Source organism: Gorilla gorilla, chromosome 16, assembly GCF_029281585.2.
Source record: "Gorilla gorilla gorilla isolate KB3781 chromosome 16, NHGRI_mGorGor1-v2.1_pri, whole genome shotgun sequence".
Lineage (NCBI taxonomy): Eukaryota > Metazoa > Chordata > Mammalia > Primates > Hominidae > Gorilla > Gorilla gorilla.
Genome location: NC_073240.2, coordinates 37,276,797 through 37,294,896, shown reverse-complemented (window position 1 = coordinate 37,294,896; position 18,100 = coordinate 37,276,797). Strand labels below are relative to the sequence as shown.

General features: G+C 38.9%; 1 protein-coding gene across 6 annotated transcripts in view; it reads right to left on the bottom strand.

The window, feature by feature from the left end:
• CDIN1 (CDAN1 interacting nuclease 1) overlaps window positions 1–15,546 on the bottom strand; it is a 230,925-nt gene extending 215,379 nt beyond the window's left edge. Inside the window, exon 1 of one of the 6 annotated variants that reach the window (XR_008671879.2) lies at window positions 14,916–15,421. Coding sequence is in view for 5 of the 6 variants with exons in the window: in XM_019011231.3 (XP_018866776.3) it covers window positions 14,916–15,016 (101 nt within the window). In the remaining variant the exon portion in view is untranslated. Of the gene's footprint in view, window positions 1–14,915 lie in introns of all 6 variants that reach the window. The other 5 variants (XM_019011231.3, XM_019011232.3, XM_063698453.1 and 2 more) reach the window with 5 other exon arrangements.
• Window positions 15,547–18,100: the final 2,554 nt, after the last annotated feature.

Sequence of the window (18,100 nt, the reverse complement as noted above, 5' to 3'; positions counted from 1 at the left end):
AAATAAGCTTCTTGAAATGCTAAAAAAAAAAATTTTTAAAGTGCCGGACTCCCATTTAGCCAATAGCCACATAGGCACCAATACACCTCCAGTCAGTGTAAGCTCCACCACGCTGTCCTGCCATTCACCTCAACCTTAACCTCAAGATTAAGCTCATTTTTATTGCGCACAAAGGTCATCTGTATTAGGTCAAAATTCAAAGTCCCTTGTCAGAAAAGGTTGATATATTCCAACCTTTCCTTCTCCATGCATCAAATTTTTCATGGTAAAGTCATATTCAGCAGACAGTATATTCAGCAATTTATTGTGCCATTGTAATACAGTGCAGGATACAATCGTCCAAAAAGCTATCACATGAATAAAATATTTTTCATGACTATGAACCAAATCTAGACTCCTTACACACCTCTAACAGAGGAAATAAAACTAACCAAGTCTTGTTTCCATGCTTCAGAAGAGTTATATGACAAATAATTGTCCCTAAAATATAATCTATAGCATAATTATGCTTTTGCTTCCATAGTCTTTGGGAATAGGCAACTTTTTTTCAAAGTGTCACTCAAATTTTTGAATGGTTTTTTTTTTAATGCAAAAACATCTCACCTGTTTTAATACTTTTATTCAAATCTGGCCTAAGCAGTTTAACTGAAGTAGGTCTAAACCTGAAACCCTCTCTTTGATCTAGAACCTAGAGGAAGATAGGCTCTATGATACAATGAAAACTAAAGGAGAAAAATTACTGTCTTGCCCAATTCAATTCATTACTATTACAATTATGTGATTAGCAGAACTGCAAAAGTAAGATAAATTAAAAGAAATCTTTGAAGGCACCATTCTAGAATACATCGTAATTAGTAAAACCAAAGTCTTAAGGAATAATCAATCCATTCTTTTTAAGAGTTTATGCAACTTCTTTGTGTTTACCATAAGGTCTTTTCACAATCAGTATATTAGTATGATGAATGGTTTCAGATCATTTTAAAAACTCTCATTCGGCCGGGCGCGGTGGCTCAAGCCTGTAATCCCAGCACTTTGGGAGGCCGAGGCAGGCAGATCACAAGGTCAGGAAATTGAGACCATCCTGGCTAACACGGTGAAACCCTGTCTCTACCAAAAATACAAAAAAATTAGCCGGTCGTGGTGGCGGGCGCCTGTAGTCACAGCTACTCAGGAGGCTGAGGCAGGAGAATGGTGTGAACCAAGGAGGCGGAGTCTGCAGTGAGCCGAGATCACGCCACTGCACTCCAGCCTGGGTGAGAGCGAGACTCCATTTCAAAAAACAACAATAATAATAACAACAAAATAAAAACTTTCATTCTTCAAATTTGATTAATACCTATATTGAACACTAAATCAATGTTCAATTCACACTGACATGATGATCTAGGGTATCCTATAAAATCTCCTTGCCCTGGAAGACTTACACCTGAACTTACATATTTACTGGAGTCAAGCTACTTCCTGATAGAGAAACCCTGACTCTAAACCTGGTACTCACTCAAGTATCTTTCATAAATGCATAACCCCCTTCTTACTAAGTTGAGACAAAAAAGTAAAACAGCTTCCAGATATGAGTGGTTGCATTTGAGAAAAGTAGACAAGAAAATACTTGGAAGGGGGTGGTTTTACGCAAAATATTTTCAGTTCTAATATGCTGAGTCTAACTATCATAACCATAAATACCACTGCAACAAGCAACCATGATTAACTAATGGTTCCAATAATATAACCGCAGTAGCAACCAGTGTAGTATCAGGAACCGTGCTAATCATTTTATATGTATTATCTTATTTCAAGTTCATAACAATTCCATTTTATAAATAAGGATTCTAAGGCACCAAAAAGTGAAGAAACTTACCAATTAGGTATCTTCCCTCTGTTTTTATACTGGAATAACTACCAAATGAAAATGTAACATCTGAGCTTGAGTTTTTCTAGAAATAATTTCTGACATGATAAACCCTCGGGTGTACCACTAGAGCATTTCTAAATTCCAACAGAAAGGAAAGAATCACTGTAATGTCCCTAAACTTAGCTAATTAATCAATTTTAAAAAGGATTCACTTTTCTAAATGAGACATGTATATATGGCTTTAAAAAAAAAAATCAAGCAGCATTCTTTAGGCAAGTTCAATCAAATGTCCATTATGAATGTATCATAATACTTACAATATACTAGGTACTCCTCCTAGTATAGTCCTCCCAAGACTATAATTCCAGCTCCCATGCTAACTACAGTAAGGGAAACATAAGGAGAAAGCCCAACAACCCAACAATGACAAAAATCTTATAAGAATGAATGAGTTACACATGGTAGTAGTGTGAGTCTCTTTCAGAAAAAAGGCTACAAAAATCAGAACAAACGGGGTTTAAAAACATCTATGAAAGACATCCCTTGGAGCCATAAGGTACAAAAGTCTCAGACTGGTGATAGAATGCAGTGGTGTGTGAGGCTTAACAACTGCCTTTGGTAGTGAGGGGTGGTAGGGCTGGAGAAGGGGCAACCCCAGGTTGTACCATTTGCCAATTTCTGTGGTGTAAATACTCCTACTGTGGATGAATTTTAAGCTACCAATGTGAGGTCGCGGTTTGTAGAGTCTGGAAAAGATGCTCACCATCAGCTCTCACAAGCTGGAAAGAGCACCAGCATCCACTGGCTGTAGGCCAAATTCAGCCCACAGACTTGTTCTGTTTGGCCAGGAAAATGTTGGCCCACACAGTGCTTTAAAAATTCAAACAAATTGACAACATTTAAAACAGGGTATTTTATTTTTTCTTAAAAAAAAAATCAGATCTTAGAGCTGCTTTCTAAAGAGTAGAAGGCCTGGCAGCACCAGGCCCACATTCCTGCATGGCACTGGATGGCTAGCATAAAGTGGCCACTGCCTTGTTGGTACACACAACTGTACTTTCACCTAGCTGCAAAACCAACCAGGTCAGCTTCATTCATTCACTTGTTGTTGATACTTGCCTGGCCCCTAGAGGGATGGGAGTCTGTGATCTCTAATTTAAAAGCATGAATGGAGAGTTTTGCATCCAGATGTGGAACTTTGGTCAAATCACTGGGTAGGACTCCTCCCTCTGCATCTGCAACATTAACAGATTTGACCAAATTATCTCTAACTGCAATCTCGATCCAACACCGGCTTGCTTTATAAGTCACTGAATCTGAATAATAAGAGAGGTATGCAGGTCCCTCCCAAGCAAGCTTTTATGATCTATCTGCATGTAGAGAGTTCCAAGTGCACCCACCAACATGCAAATAAAAAACTGAACATGTTATAAACTTGAGGTTAAATGTATTTTTATCTTTATATATTTTAGTTGTCCTCAGAAAATGAGAATCTAGATAATTTTAACTTCATCCATTAGGAAACAGCTATTTGTTACATACAGGCTGTTACATACAGGCTGGAAGAGTCTGTGGGCTTTTTAACGTTATACAAGGAACAGTCTGCCTCATATTCCCAGTCCATTTACCATCTTAGCTAAATGGGGCTCGAAGTGTAAGTTAATTTCAAATTCTATTAGCTTTCCCTACCAATATTATCAGCAAAAACAAATAGCAGTGTAATATACCTTAAGCAAAGAATGATATCAGCTTGAGAGAACTGTAGACAGAAACAAATTTTTTTTAAAAAGTGCCAGTCTAACTTCATGTGTAAATGTAGAAGACACATTCAAATGACTCTTCACCTCCCAGATCTCAACCACAAGAGAAGCCACTTACAAGAGCCCTATAGACACCACGTCATAAGCTACAGAATCACAGGAAGATAAGGTGTGCCACAGGCATGAAATGTCCAACCACAAAATTTTCACCCTGCATCTCTATTCATCCTAAAACATTCCTAGATTAAACAAAGTTCTATCTGAGAATAATCATAAATATATATGACAAACACTGACTCATAAATGTGCTGAGTATAAATCTGGATCATTCATACTAGGCTGATCTGAGGATGCACAAGTCAGTTTGCTGGTAAGTGAGCTTAGCCAACACCGGCATCCCAAAGCTTAGTAGACCTTTCCCATCCTATATAGTGCTAACTGCAAACTTGGGGATTTTCAATAGTCTTAAGTGATAAACCTTGTAAATATCAATGGTCTGCTATGCCTCCTATTTCATGTAACAGAATAAACACAAGTTCAGAGTTTATATCTCATCCTTTTTTGTTCCTGGAACAAATGACAGGCCTTAACTAACAGTGACTGAAAATAATTAAAAATAAATATATGTTGGGGGTGGGGAGCAATGATGATATACCAGGTATTTTAAATCTTAGTCTTGGATATGACGACTACTCCCAGGACAACCTCAGAAAAAGACTGGGCTTCGCACAGAATTGCCTCAATTAGCAGGGGCCGGTGTTTGCTCAGGGAAAGACCAAGTACTTACATATTTCATTGAACAGCTATATTAAGAGATATGAATCTACCTTACTTTTTTCCTCTACTTGAATTGCTTTGTTTCAAAATATTTATTCTCATAGTCTTGAAGTTATTGCTTTAAGTATAATAGCTTTAAACATTTTTTAGCCACTGAATCATAGTATTTCAAACACATAAAAGAAATAGGTCCTGAGAAAATTTAACATTTTACTTTGGATGAAAAATTACAGAGTCCTTGTTATCTCAATGAGATCCCAGCTATTTATGAGGTCACAGTTTGAACACCACGGTAGGTTAAAAAAAGCAAACAAACTTTTACTTGCTGTCACGAAGCCAGAATGAATAGAAAAGATCACCCTTCAGCCAAGAGACGTAATTTGAAAGTGACAAGCCATGTCACTGTTCCTTGGCATGAAGGAAGCTTTGGCTTACGAAGAAGGACTACTGACTCTTCACTATATGTTTCATGAAAGGGTAGGGACGGGAAGAGAAGAAAGAAAAGGTGAAGCAGGTATTAGTTCCCCAAAGTGGCTAGAACAGGGTTGGATTTGTGATCAGCATGTACCATCTTTCATACGTGGGTCACAGATTGTTCTACTCTAGCTTCAAACCCATGGACCAAACAATCCAGGATCTAGCTGTGTTCTGCTCCCCTAAGAAATGGAGAACTGTTGGCCGGGAGCGGTGGCTCACGCCTGTAATCCCAGCACTTTGGGAGGCCGAGGCGGGCAGATCACAAGGTCAGGAGATCGAGACCATCTGGCTAACACGGTGAAACCCCGTCTCTACTAAAAATACAAAAATTAGCCGGGCATGGTGGTGGGCGCCTGTAGTCCCAGCTACTCGGGAGGCTGAGGCAGGAGAATGGCGTGAACCCGGGAGGCGGAGCTTGCAGTGAGCCAAGATGGCGCCACTGCACTCCAGCCTGGGAAGCAGAGCAAGACTCCGTCTCAAAAAAAAAAAGAAAAAAGAAATGGAGAACTGTCATTCAGTTAGGAGTTTCACCCTAGCAGCTTAAATGTATTCACTGTATATACAGCTCACTGTTTAAGCAACTTGACAGCAGAATGGAGAAAGGAAAAACATCTTCAAGTATACATTTGAAAACATCTCCCTTCAATAAAAAGACAATTAAAAATAAAGAAGCATTTACTCTTTACCTATCTTCTATATGATCTTTATACCAGAGCATGACTTCATATATTAAGGTCACTTTTCAGATTTAATCTAGTAAAACATATATTGATTGTTTTGTTTCTAAGGAAAATTCAACCAATACGGCAAAACTGTGCAAAATGTGTACTAAAAACAACGGCAAATTCAGTCAACTTTGTCAAAAGTTAAATAATAAAATATTATTCAACTATACTTCTATTGAACCTTTTTTTCCCCTAGAGAAATATATAATTTCTCCTTATTGCACAAGCAATCATTCTGGTAAGGGTTATTACTTAGTAAACTAAAGTTTGATGCCTGAATATAGATTTTTTAAGTGTAGCCAATATTCTAATCACATGAAAATTCCCCCCAAATTAATAAGAAATATAATTATAGCATGTGGATTCTTCTTAGAATAACATTATCTGAGGCTTTCTTCAAATACTCCTCTGCGAAGAATTCAAGCTCTTATCCCTTTCGCAGCTACACAATGCAAAGATGCACAAATATCTAATAAAAGCTAAACACTTCTTTTAGAAAGTGAAGGGGCCATACACTAACATAATAACCTTTCAGAAGAGTCTTTAAAGCTAAGCTACAATGTAGCAACAAAGTAAAAATAAATAATAATAATACAGAAAAAAATGTAAAAGATCACTAAAGAAAACACATGAAATGATCATACTCTTTTCTTAGACATTCCTACCTAGTCCAATGATTAATACAGAAATAACCCTAGATATCCTTCCTGGGTGTATGAATATTAATTTTAAAGATCATATAAATTAATTCTATTTCTATGGCAAAACCATCAGTAGAATTTCCAGTTCAATAAAAGCCTTTCTCTCTCTTTCTGAGCTATTCTCACTTATTATTCTGGAACTCAGGTCCACCACAACATTATCAGAAGTGTAGAAAATTGACCACAAACTGAGAATCAACTTTCATTTCAACTGAGAGAAACAAGGCCAATAGGAATAGTATTTCAATTAAGTATACCAAGCCCTACGGTATTAATTATGCATTGCAATGCTCCCTCATTCTTAAAAATCAGTGAATCTAGGTTTAAAAGGTTTTTTTAAATGCCATTATATATCACTGTGAAATACTTAAAGAAGTTTCTGTTAACGATACAATATTCAACTGATAATCATATCTTACGTGTTCAGCCATACAACCAACTGTTCCATATAAACATTTTCATTTTCTGTAAATCTACTGCACTTTGTTTCAAAGCAAAATTGTGTTTTATGTTTCAAAAGGTTACTGCTCAGACATTTCTTCTACTGTAGATCAGCTACTACCTTCTAACAAAAATCATATTTACTTTTCATTAAAAACTTACGGAGAGCTCTACACTGTGCTGTTTTACATGCCTTATCTCACTTCACCGTCACCACAGCCTTAAGGAACTGAACAAGAAGAGACAACAGAGCGAGAAAGAGATTCTGGAGCCTGACTTTACTTGGGTTTGATATCCTGCTTCCTCTACTTCCTAGCCGTCGGACTTCACCTCTCCTTTTACAGATGAGACAACTGTGACTCAGATAAAAAGAGATAGAGCCAAGTCATTTCTCAGGAACAAACTGTAATAGGAGGCAAGAAGAATGGAATACGAGACTCCCTCTGGAAAGAGCAGGCATCTTAAAATGCATCATTTATTGGGGGTGGGAGGGATTGTTCAAAAAAGACAACCATAACCAATGGCAGCACCAAGTAAACCAAACCACCTCAAATAAGCATAAGAGCCAAGTAAAACTGTTGTGCTTGTCCCAAGCAAGTTTTTTAGCTACTCCACTCCTTACCAGATTGGACTCCTAAGTTCACCACCAAGAACCACTAAGTTCAACACTGTACACAGCACAATACACAATATGGCCAGTTTCAACTCATTTTCTGGTAAAGAGAGGTGAGGATTTCAAGAAGATGACTAAGTACATTGGTTTAAGCACAGGATGACCACTCAAACAAGTTTTTGCCTATTACTTTTGAGATCTTACTAGGAACAGTAATTTAAAGCACCTCATATGAGTGAATGGTTGCCTATGTCATAATCCAAGAGTAGGAAGACAGTAGGAGATATGGGCCAAGATAGAAAAAAAAAAAAACATGCTTCAAAATGTGGAAAACACCATTAGAAAAACCTAAGCCAGGATCTCTAAGGGCAAAGATATATCAAAATGATACAGATATCTATTTGCTTAGCGATTTATGGTATCAAGAGTTTGATTCATTAGTACAGCGACTAAATAACCAATATATGGTAAGGGAACTCAAGGAAAAATTAAACTTGTGCCAGAGGGCTTGGTCTACTAGCAAAATAATTCCCAACAAGGTATATTCTACTTATTTGAATCCTAAGAATGCTACTTAACCATATCTGAACTAACTATTCAACGAATCCTTTGGCTTCTAACATTCTATGATTCTAATACTTTATAGCTATTGGATGTGTCTTACACTAGTTTTCTCGGACTACAAGCTATCCAAAATTAGTTACTACATTATCCTATCTATTTTGTTTTGTTTTATTTTGTTTTTAGAAATATGTTGCCCATGCTGGAGTACAGCTATGTTGCCCATGCTGGAGTACAGTGGCTATTCACAGGCACAATTATAATGCACTGTAAGTTCAAAACCCTGAGCTCAAGTGATCCTCACATCTCAGCCTCCTGAATAACTAGGACTACAGGTGCCCAGCTATTTTGTTGTTATTGTTGTTGCTGTTTGTTGTTGTTGTTTTAATACCCAAACAGTGCCACAAACATAGTGAGCACACTGTTATAGACCACATGCTAATTAAGTGGTGAAAAACTCTGCAACTACCAATGAAAATCGTGGGCTAATTGTAGGGTAGTTCGTTTCACATAAAATGGTGGCAGTGGATGACACTGGTTAAATGAATATTCTGGTGAGAGAAATAGAGAATCACTACCAGGCAAATACCAGTAATAACTGCTTCACGAAAAAGTCAATGGATGCTAAAATCAATGGGAAAAAGGGTGACGAGAAACAAGAAATTTGCATAGTCTCAAAGTATATCCCCACAAGGTATTAATTAAAAGGAACAATAGTAACTTTATAATGCAGTTGTAATAGTTAAAAAAAAAAAAACAAAAACTCAAAGGTAAACCCACACCAAGGAAACCGTGGAGTGTCCCAAAATGAAGAATTAGGGAAGAGGTCCTAGAAGGTTCTAGGAGCCGGAACTAGTCATGAGGTGGTCCTACTAGATATTGGTCAGAGTTTGTCAACTAGGCAGTTTCTGGAACAGAGTTTATGAGTATGGGTTGAGCACATGAGGCTGAATGAGCTCATGATAAAAGAGTTCAGGTTTAGTCAGTAATTGTAGCTTGGTCAGGTAGAGCTTGTTTTGAGAGTCATAGTACAGGTTAGCAAGTTATGGTTATATTTCCACTCTCAAGTAATACATATGTAAGACTCTATAGTAAAACATACTAGTTCTACTGTACATTTCCAATTTTTCTTCTTGTCCTTATGAAGCAATGCCATTGTCATATATCACAAAATTATTTTCCTATTATAAAACACCATTAGTTTTATTTGTTGATTATAAAGCTATTAAAGAGCTTCAGAATTTAAAAATAATAATAATAATAAAAGTAACATTAGAACTACCAGCTCCTGAGCACAAACCAAGGCAGACACCACCTTAATCAAATGAATAAGGTTAACGTCTCCAGTAATAAGACATATGAAGTCACAGACCCTGATGTAATGCACTAAGTAGGCCACACCATCACTTCCAGGGTACTCTTGCCAAAAGTGTTTACCCTCAATCTAACCATGAGAAAATAAACATCAAACACAAAGGAAAGGACATTCTATAAAATTGACCAGTACTCTTCAAAAGTGTCAAAATCATAAAAGACAAAGAAATAGTAAGAAACTGTCACAGATTGGAAATGACTTAAGACATTACAACTAAATCCAACGTGTGATCCTAGAAAAGGGACATCAGTGAAAAAACTAGCAAAGTTCAAAAAATGTGTCTGTAGATTAATGATATTGCATTAAAATTAACTTACTGATTTTGACAATCGTACCATGGTAATGTTAACATTAAGAGAAGCTGGGTGAAGGGTATACGAGAATTCTCTGTAATATTTCTGCAACTTTTCTGCAAGCTTAAAATTATCCCAAAAACTCTCCCAAAAGTAACAAATAATCAAATATATATGTAGTGTTTGGGCAGGAAATTATAATGTAAAATATAACCTTATAAGTAACAGCTGATTGGACTAGGGGCTTCTAAGAATGTCCACAAGAAAGATTAAAAAATGTCAATCAATAAATGTGTCCTCAGCAAGTACTTCAAATGTAGTATGTCCTATGTTTCAGGTGCCAAAGGGCCCATTACAGAAAGTCTTCAAATAACGTTATTTTGTTCAACATTATTTTGTTATAAAGTTGATGAGAATTTTAAAAAATTGTTTCCTGGCTGGGGCCACTGTCTGTGTGGAGTTTGCATGTTCTCCTGACGTCTGCGTGAACTTTCTCCCAGTACTCTGGTTTCCTTCCACATCTCAATGATGTGTGTGTCTGCAGAACTGGCATGTCTAAATAGCCCCAGTGTGAGTGAGTACTGGAGTGTGTGTGAGCGTGTCCCGTGCTGGGATGGCTTCATACCTTGCAGCCTGAGCTGCCAGAGGCCACTCAGAATCCTAAACTGGAATAAGCGGGTTGGTAAATAAATGAATGAATAAGTGAATAAATGAATGAATACAAATTACTGTAAAATAAAAATTCATAAATCTATGATAATCATACAAACGCATGACAATAAAGATGCAGTACACAAGTGCTCAGCAAGCTCACCACATTTGTTATTGTTTGCTTTTTGTTTTTTGTTTTTAGAGACAGAGTCTAACTCTTGTGGCTCAGGCTGGACTGCAGTGGCACATTCCTAACTCACTGCAGCCTCAAACTCCCAGGCTTAAGCAATCTTCTCACCTTAGCATCCTGAGTTGCTGGGACTACAAGCATGTATCACCACACCTGGCTAATTTTTAAATTTTTTTGAAGAGACAGGGTCTCGCTCTGTTGAACAGGCTATTGTTTGCTTTTGAACACATGGTGGTAAGAGGTGCTTCTCACAAATTTCACTTTGCAAACACATACTCTTAGATTTAACCCACCACCACTATGACCACCATCACTCACTGACTCACCAAAAACTGGGTAAATAATTATCTTACTTGTTTAGGCTCACATTAATTTCAATGTTTAATATTAGATGTGTTTTGGGTCTTTATTTTATTTTTTATTGTTTTTTTGAGACGGAGTGTTGCTCTGTCACCCAGGCTGGAGTGCAGTGGCGCCATCTCAGCTCACTGCAAGCTATGCCTCCCAGGTTCACGCCATTCTCCTGCCTCAGTCTCCTGAGTAGCTGGGACTACAGGCGCCCGCCACCGTGCCCAGCTAATTTTCTGTATTTTTAGTAGAGACGGGGTTTCACTGTGTTAGCCAGGATGGTCTCGATCTCCTGACCTCGTGATCTGCCCGCCTCGGCCTCCCAAAGTGCTGGGATTACAGGCTTGAGCCACAGTGCCCAGCCTTGGGTCTTTATTTAGAAGTTTGGTGATGTTATTATGACCAGAAATATGCTATAGGAACTTAATTCTTGTTTATAACAATTAGCATATGGTAAAATTGCTCTCATTATACATTGTTTCACTTAAAGTTGCAGTCTCCAAAGCCCTACCGAAGACATTAAATGATGACTTACTGTATGGTAAAACTGTAGAAACGAAAATAGAATGAGGGTGAATTTTGGAGTTGTAAGATATTACAGATCACAAAGTCCTACTCCTTCATTTTAAAGTGAAGGATTCTGAGACCAAGTAAAACACAGTGACTTGAAAAAACATAATTTTGTAACTTCAGTCAAAACAAGCCATGAAGAAGTGAGGCTACCCCAGAAGTCACAGTAAGAGGAAAAATTAAGCTGGAGAAAAAAATTAAGCTACATCTTCACCTCTCAGCATTTACTAAAATAAATTTCAGCCAGAAAGATTTAAAAATTAAGAATAAAAAACAAAGCCATAAAGAATCTAAAAGAAAATTTAGGTGAAATATTTTTTTCTTTCATGTATTAGGATAGAAAAGAACTTCCTAAGTATAAAGGCAAAGATGTCAGAAAAAAAAAGCATACATTTAAAAGTTAACCATATCAAAAGCAGAACAATATTTAAAATCAAACAACTGAGAAAATTTATGCAACAAATATGACATATATAGGACCAACATCCTGAACATATGCAGATCAATAAGTAATAAATCAATAAACAATAACAACAGACATGCCAACAGAAAATTAGGCAAAGGATACCAAACAGGTAATTCAAAGGAAAATTAAGTGGTCAAAAAAATTTGGAAAAAGGTACAACCTATAATAATTTTTAAAATGCTAACTACAAGATGTCATTCTTGATTGAACATATTAAAGATTAGATAATGACTCTTCTCAATACTGGAAAAGTTGCAGAGACAGAGACTCTCACGCTCTGCTAGTAAAAGGACTAGTACAATTTTTTTAAATTTGTCAGTATACATCAAAATCCTTGAAAACATAATTATCCTTTGATTTGAATTAGCTAGTGATTGTCTAAGTGTGGCTGTGGACTTGGAGTCCCTGACACCCTCTCACAGGTCTACAGGGTCAACACGACCATTTTTATAAAAATAGCAAGACATTATTTTCCTTTTGCGCTGTATTCACATTTGGACTTATGGTACAAAAACAATGGTGAGTAAAACTGCCAGCTCCTGAGCATAAATCAAGGCACAAATCATAGGCATCATAACCGTACTAGTAGTCACTGTATTCACTGCCACACATGTGCAGGAAAAACAAAACAAAACAAAACAAGACTTTCACTTAAGAATATTCGCTTATTAATTGCATTAAATCTCAACCCTTGAATACACAACCTTTTAATATTCTGTATGACTAGAGTAAATACAAAGCACATATACTTCATATCAAAGTATGATGGTTGCCTCCCAGGAAAGCACTTGTATGATTGTTTGAGAGCTGAACTAGCTACTTTTTCTAGGGAACACCATTTTTACTTGAATTAATGATAACAAAGTATATTATTCAGATTTAAGTATCTGGCAGACACTTTCTCAAAAATAAACAATGTGAGCCTGTCATTTCAAGGAAAACAACTAATAGCATTTGTTGCCAACGATAAAATTTGAGCTTTCAAGGGAAAATTCAAATACTGGAATGCTCATATCCATCACCACAAGCTTGACAGCTTCAAATCTTACAGACTTCTGATGAGATTAGAGATGATATTAGCAAATGTAATTTTTTGATATTGTATAATAAAAGGTGACATTTGTAAGATCTGCACAACTCACAAGCAACATTTTACAAAGGAATAATGCACGATGATAACAAATCAGGCATGGGTAAAAGATCCATTCAAGTTCAAAACAGGCCAATGGATTGTAATGTAACAAGTTAACAATCACCTTGATATGGTGATTCACCGTATCAGCTGGAGTAGCTGAGTAGCTGGGTCTAAAGGCACATGCCACGACACCCAGCTAATTTTTTGGATTTTTATTAGAGACGGGGTTTTGCTACGTTGCCCAGTCTGATCTGGAACTCCTGGCCTCAAGTGATCCTCCCATCTCGGCCTCCCAAAGCGCTGGGATTACAGGCATGAGCCACCACACCCAGCCCTAAATAGTTCGTTAATCCCTTCTTTTGCGGATTAGTAGTTCAGCTCTCTCTAAATAAAGTTTCCTGTGGAAGGAGAGTTGTTATTTATTCCCTGTATGGCATTTGGGAGAAGTGAAAAAGATTTGAGTATATCATGAATAAGAAAGAAAAGAGCATAAGAGAATACACCAGACAGCATGGTGTCACACAGGAAGGGAGGCTTTCGTTTAAGTGTTGATTAAAGTAACAGACACTTACTTATTATAGAGAAGACAAGGTATTTGCTAGAGAAAAAGAACGAAAAGGAGAAAAAGAGGGAGAAGAAGAGAAAGAAAAGCAAAATTACAAGTGATTGCATACATAGTGAGAGGAGAATATCAAAATGTATGCTTTTTCTTAAAACTGCCCAGAAAAATCTACCTATTCCCTTGGCTGACCAGTCTTCACCCATTTCACTGTTCGTGTGCAGAACTGGCAAGAGTTAATGACAGAAAATTAAATTATGGGTCAATTTTGTTCCTTCTTAGCAAGTCTGATAAAATACTAAAGGCTATAAAGGGATAAATATTGCCCTAAATCAAATCTGGATAATATTGAAAAGAGACTCCTTCATTTTACAGACTAGGAAAACCAAGTCCTTCAAAAAGCGAAGTCATAACAGAACTTAAACTTATGCTTCAATTTGTACTTTGATACCTATTATCCAATTACCTTTCTTTTCTCAAGAAATTACTTCTGTCGTGTTCAGGGACTGAATACGTCAAGGATGGGGAAGCTCTCCATTAGGAATAACCATGCTCAGTGCCACAAAACAAAATGGTACAGGTTTGGATTTGGTTTTTCATTAGGAAAAAAGTAAACAAACATTCTCTGCTTTTAACACAACATAAATACAGTGACCTGGTTGTCCTCAACTGGTTCCTCATGTAATGTTTGGGTCTCAGTTTCCACTTCATTAAAATGAGAAATCTACATAATTCCCAAAGTCCTTTCTTAGAAAGTTGGATAATTCTAAAATCGCTGAAAAAAGAAGTGTTTGGGGGAGGAAGTATGAAATACACCCGGAATGTGTGTATACATAACATATATGGAGAAACTTTAGATCTGGTTGTTCAAATGGCCAATGACCCAAGAGTGGAATCCCTGGGTACCCTGCTCTCTGATTGGATTGAGAACCCTTGAGGTCACTTAATTCCACAGTTAACAGTACAAGCCACAGTCAAACAGTATGAAGCCGCTTTACCCCTATGCTCCCTTGTTTGTTTCCAACGGCTAATTGAAAAGGGTCCTCCATTTGCTCCTTTCGAATCTACAATTAATATTCCCACTCATCATTCATTCCTAGTATCTGTCAATTAACCTCTGGTCATTTATGAAGCACCTACTATGTTCACCCATCACCTAGCACGTACCACGTTTTCTATAAATATCTGTTGACTTGAATTTAATTGCAAGGCCTTGGGAGGCTGCCATGAACTCACCGTTAAGAGTTTTGTGTGGAAGGCGAGTGAAAGAATAAACCTTTTTCCGCCAACCTTGACCTCCTAACGCCTGACACTGGTGTTCCTCCCCTCACGTGTGACACGTGGTTCTAAGCGCTGCCTGGGCGGCCCAGGCACTGCTGCTGCAGGCAAAGGGCTGTGAGAGGGGAGAGATGGACACTTACCTGGGAAACCTCTGCTTCAGCTTCCTCAGACTCTGCCTGGTAGGCGGCACAGACACTAGGCACTGGGCTATCTCGTCGTACTGAGCTTTGGTCAGTATCATGTTGGGCCAGGGACCAGGACGTGGCGGGAACAAGGAAAAAACACCCTGGGGCTCAAGTAGCCTTGGTGCCGAGGGATGAGGGGTAGGCAAAGAGCGGCACAGGCCCGGGTCCTCGCCTGCTTGGCTTGCCCCAATCCCCCCTGAAACACACCCCTAGCAGCAAAAGCGGGGCGGAGACTCGCCCGGTCCCAGGCTCCACCGGCACCTCCGCGGCGGGGACGGGCTGTACACCAGAGTGCCCTAGCTTGGCTTACTGAGCAGCCGCAGTGGTGCGGCCGAAGGCAACTAGCCGCCATGTCAGTTAAGGGCAAAGCAACCAGGAAGTAGCGGCCGCCCTTGGAAAGGCGCCGCGCCAGAGTTTCAGTAGGCAGGTAGGAATCCAGGGCATCGCCCACCTAGGATCAAAGGATCAACAAGGGATGCTTTGTACTCTCCCAATTACTAGAAGCCAGGGCGGCCTGACGCACAGACCAGGCGGCAGGTCTCACGAGTGCCCCGCGATCCTTCAGCGTGAGCCCCCGAAAGCCCCTGCCAGAGCGCGCGATTTGAATACACTTCCTAACGCGCCAGTTTGAGCGCTCCTCGGAGAGTAGACTGGCCTGCCGAGAAACCATGTCTTCACTCTACCAAGTCTGTCATGGTCCGAGCAGGAAAACTCACTAGGGTCGCTGTAAACATAGTTTGGCTTGTGTTGAGGAAGCCCTACAACTTCTGTACATCGCGTGGAAGGCAGTTTTGTCCTTGTTGAGAAACAGACTTGAAACAAATCCGACGTCATCAAACAGCCGGCAGTAAAGAATGTCACTTTCGGCCGGGCGCGGTGGCTCACGCCTGTAATCCCAGCACTTTCGGAGGCCGAGGCGGGCGGATCACGAGGTCAGGAGATCGAGACCATCCTGGCTAACACGGTGAAACCCCGTCTCTACTAAAAATACAAAAAATTAGCCGGGCGTTGTGGCGGGCGCCAGTAGTCCCAGCTACTCTGGAGGCTGAGGCAGGAGAATGGCGTGAACCCGAGAGGCAGAGCTTGCAGTGAGCCAAGATCGCGCCACTGCACTCCAGCCTGGGCGACAGCGAGACTCCGTCTCAAAAAAAAAAAAAAAAAAAAAGTCACTTTCACTCCTTGCAGTTAGCTGCTCAAGGTCTAAAATCGCATCTTATTGTAACCCCAGTTCTCAGAAAATAGTAGGCGCTCAATAAATGTTTGGAGTAATGAGCCAATCTTTTTTTGTTTTCCATATGTATTATGAATGGATCTCAGTTCTCCTAAAGCAATTTGTTGGGATATCAGTCCCTCCTTTAATCTCTTTTCCAAAATCTATTTGGTTCTTAGAAGGTCATGTGTTGTGTTTCTCTTCTGATTTCAACAATTTAAGCAAACGAAAGCAAAGGTGCTTAGACTTTAGAGAAACTGTAAGTGGTTTAAAATTTTTCATCTGGAATAATGCCTGGGTTGGAAGTTTTAGATATACCTCCTTGAATAAATTCCTTAATCCATCGAAGCCTCATTTCTTTTGTCTGTAAAACTGATTTAATTCATGGAGGTGTTTTATCTGTGTATGTTTGATGTAGAGATGGAGTCTTACTCTGCCGCCCAGGCTGGAGTGCAGTGGCTCCATCGTGGCTCACTGCACCCTCGAACTCCTGGGCTCCAGCGATCTTCCCACCTCAGCCTCCCGAGTAGTTGGGACTACAGGCACATGCCACTACACCTGGCTAATTTTAAAATTTTTCTCTAGAGATGAAGTCTCGCTTTATTGACCAGGCTAGTCTCAAACTCCTGACCGGAAGTGATGCTCCAGCCTCTACCTCCCAAAGTACTGGGATTACAGGCATGAGCCACTTCGCCCGGGCATGGGCTGTTTTTAAGATTAATAGGCTGGTACAAATAAAAGATTATATAGCATGGTGTCTAGAGGATAGTCTATGTGAAATATTAGGTTGGTGCAAAAGTAACTGCGGTTTTGGCCATAAATAAATAGGCTAAGTAAGACTACTTGATAAAAATGGACAGGGCGTTTACTAGGTATTGTTTTACAGGCTCCCCGTGCACAGACTCGCTTAATCCTCATAACTTCCTGCGAGGCCGGTACTATTGCTGTTATCCTCCTCTTCCCTTTTGTACAGAGTGAAAAAACTAAGACATGAAAAGGTTAAGGAACTTCTAGAGGTCATGAGGATAAGTAGCAGTAGTAAGATTTAAACTCCTGAAATTTGGTTCCAGAGTCAGTGCTCTTGCCAACTTTCAGTAATGCTTAATTACTACATCAAATAGTCACACTGTCTTAAGCCAAAGGTTAAGGATTTTTTTTAAAGGGAATATTGTACATTTCAAAGAATCTTTTAGCCTTGCTTTTTAAAAACTTCATTACTTTTAATTTTCGGAGGCATCTCAAAATCCAATACCAACAGTGGATCCTGAATTTAACAACCATAGTTTTTCCTGAATATTGACATCAGAATGTTTTCTTCCCATATGCTTTGCATCTAGCTCTGATTGTGTGACATTAGTACATAACTATTTATTTATGGCAGCGTGGCCTGGAGTTGCCACCTGGCTAGTTTGTTGCTGACCCTGCCATGACTTTTACATGAAAGCTAGCTGACGATAAGCAGACACCACTTGATCCTCATTCCTTTCCCCTTCCCAACTTTACTATTTCCTTCACAGCCATCAGATTTTTATAGAAAACAGCAGTTCAAGGATGTTTGCACCAGTTTTTTTTTTATTTTTTTTATTTCTTCTAAAACAAAAAACAAAAAACAAAACGGGATACATGTACAGAACGTGCAGGTTTGTTACATAGGTATACATGTGCCATGGTGGTATGCTGCACCTATTGACTCGTCCTCTAAGTTCCCTCCCCTCACCCCCAACCCCCCAATAGGCCCTGGTGTGTTACACCAGTTATTTTTAAAGCAGCTCTTCTCTCTGGCTCTTGTCCTGCATTCACCATCACAACCCTTCAGAAAAATGCCAGGTTTGTTTTTCTGTTTTTATTTTTAACATGTTGGCAGTTTATAATTTTGACCCAAATCCAGTAGATGGTTTAGAATTAGTGCTGGGAAAAAACCACAGTTATG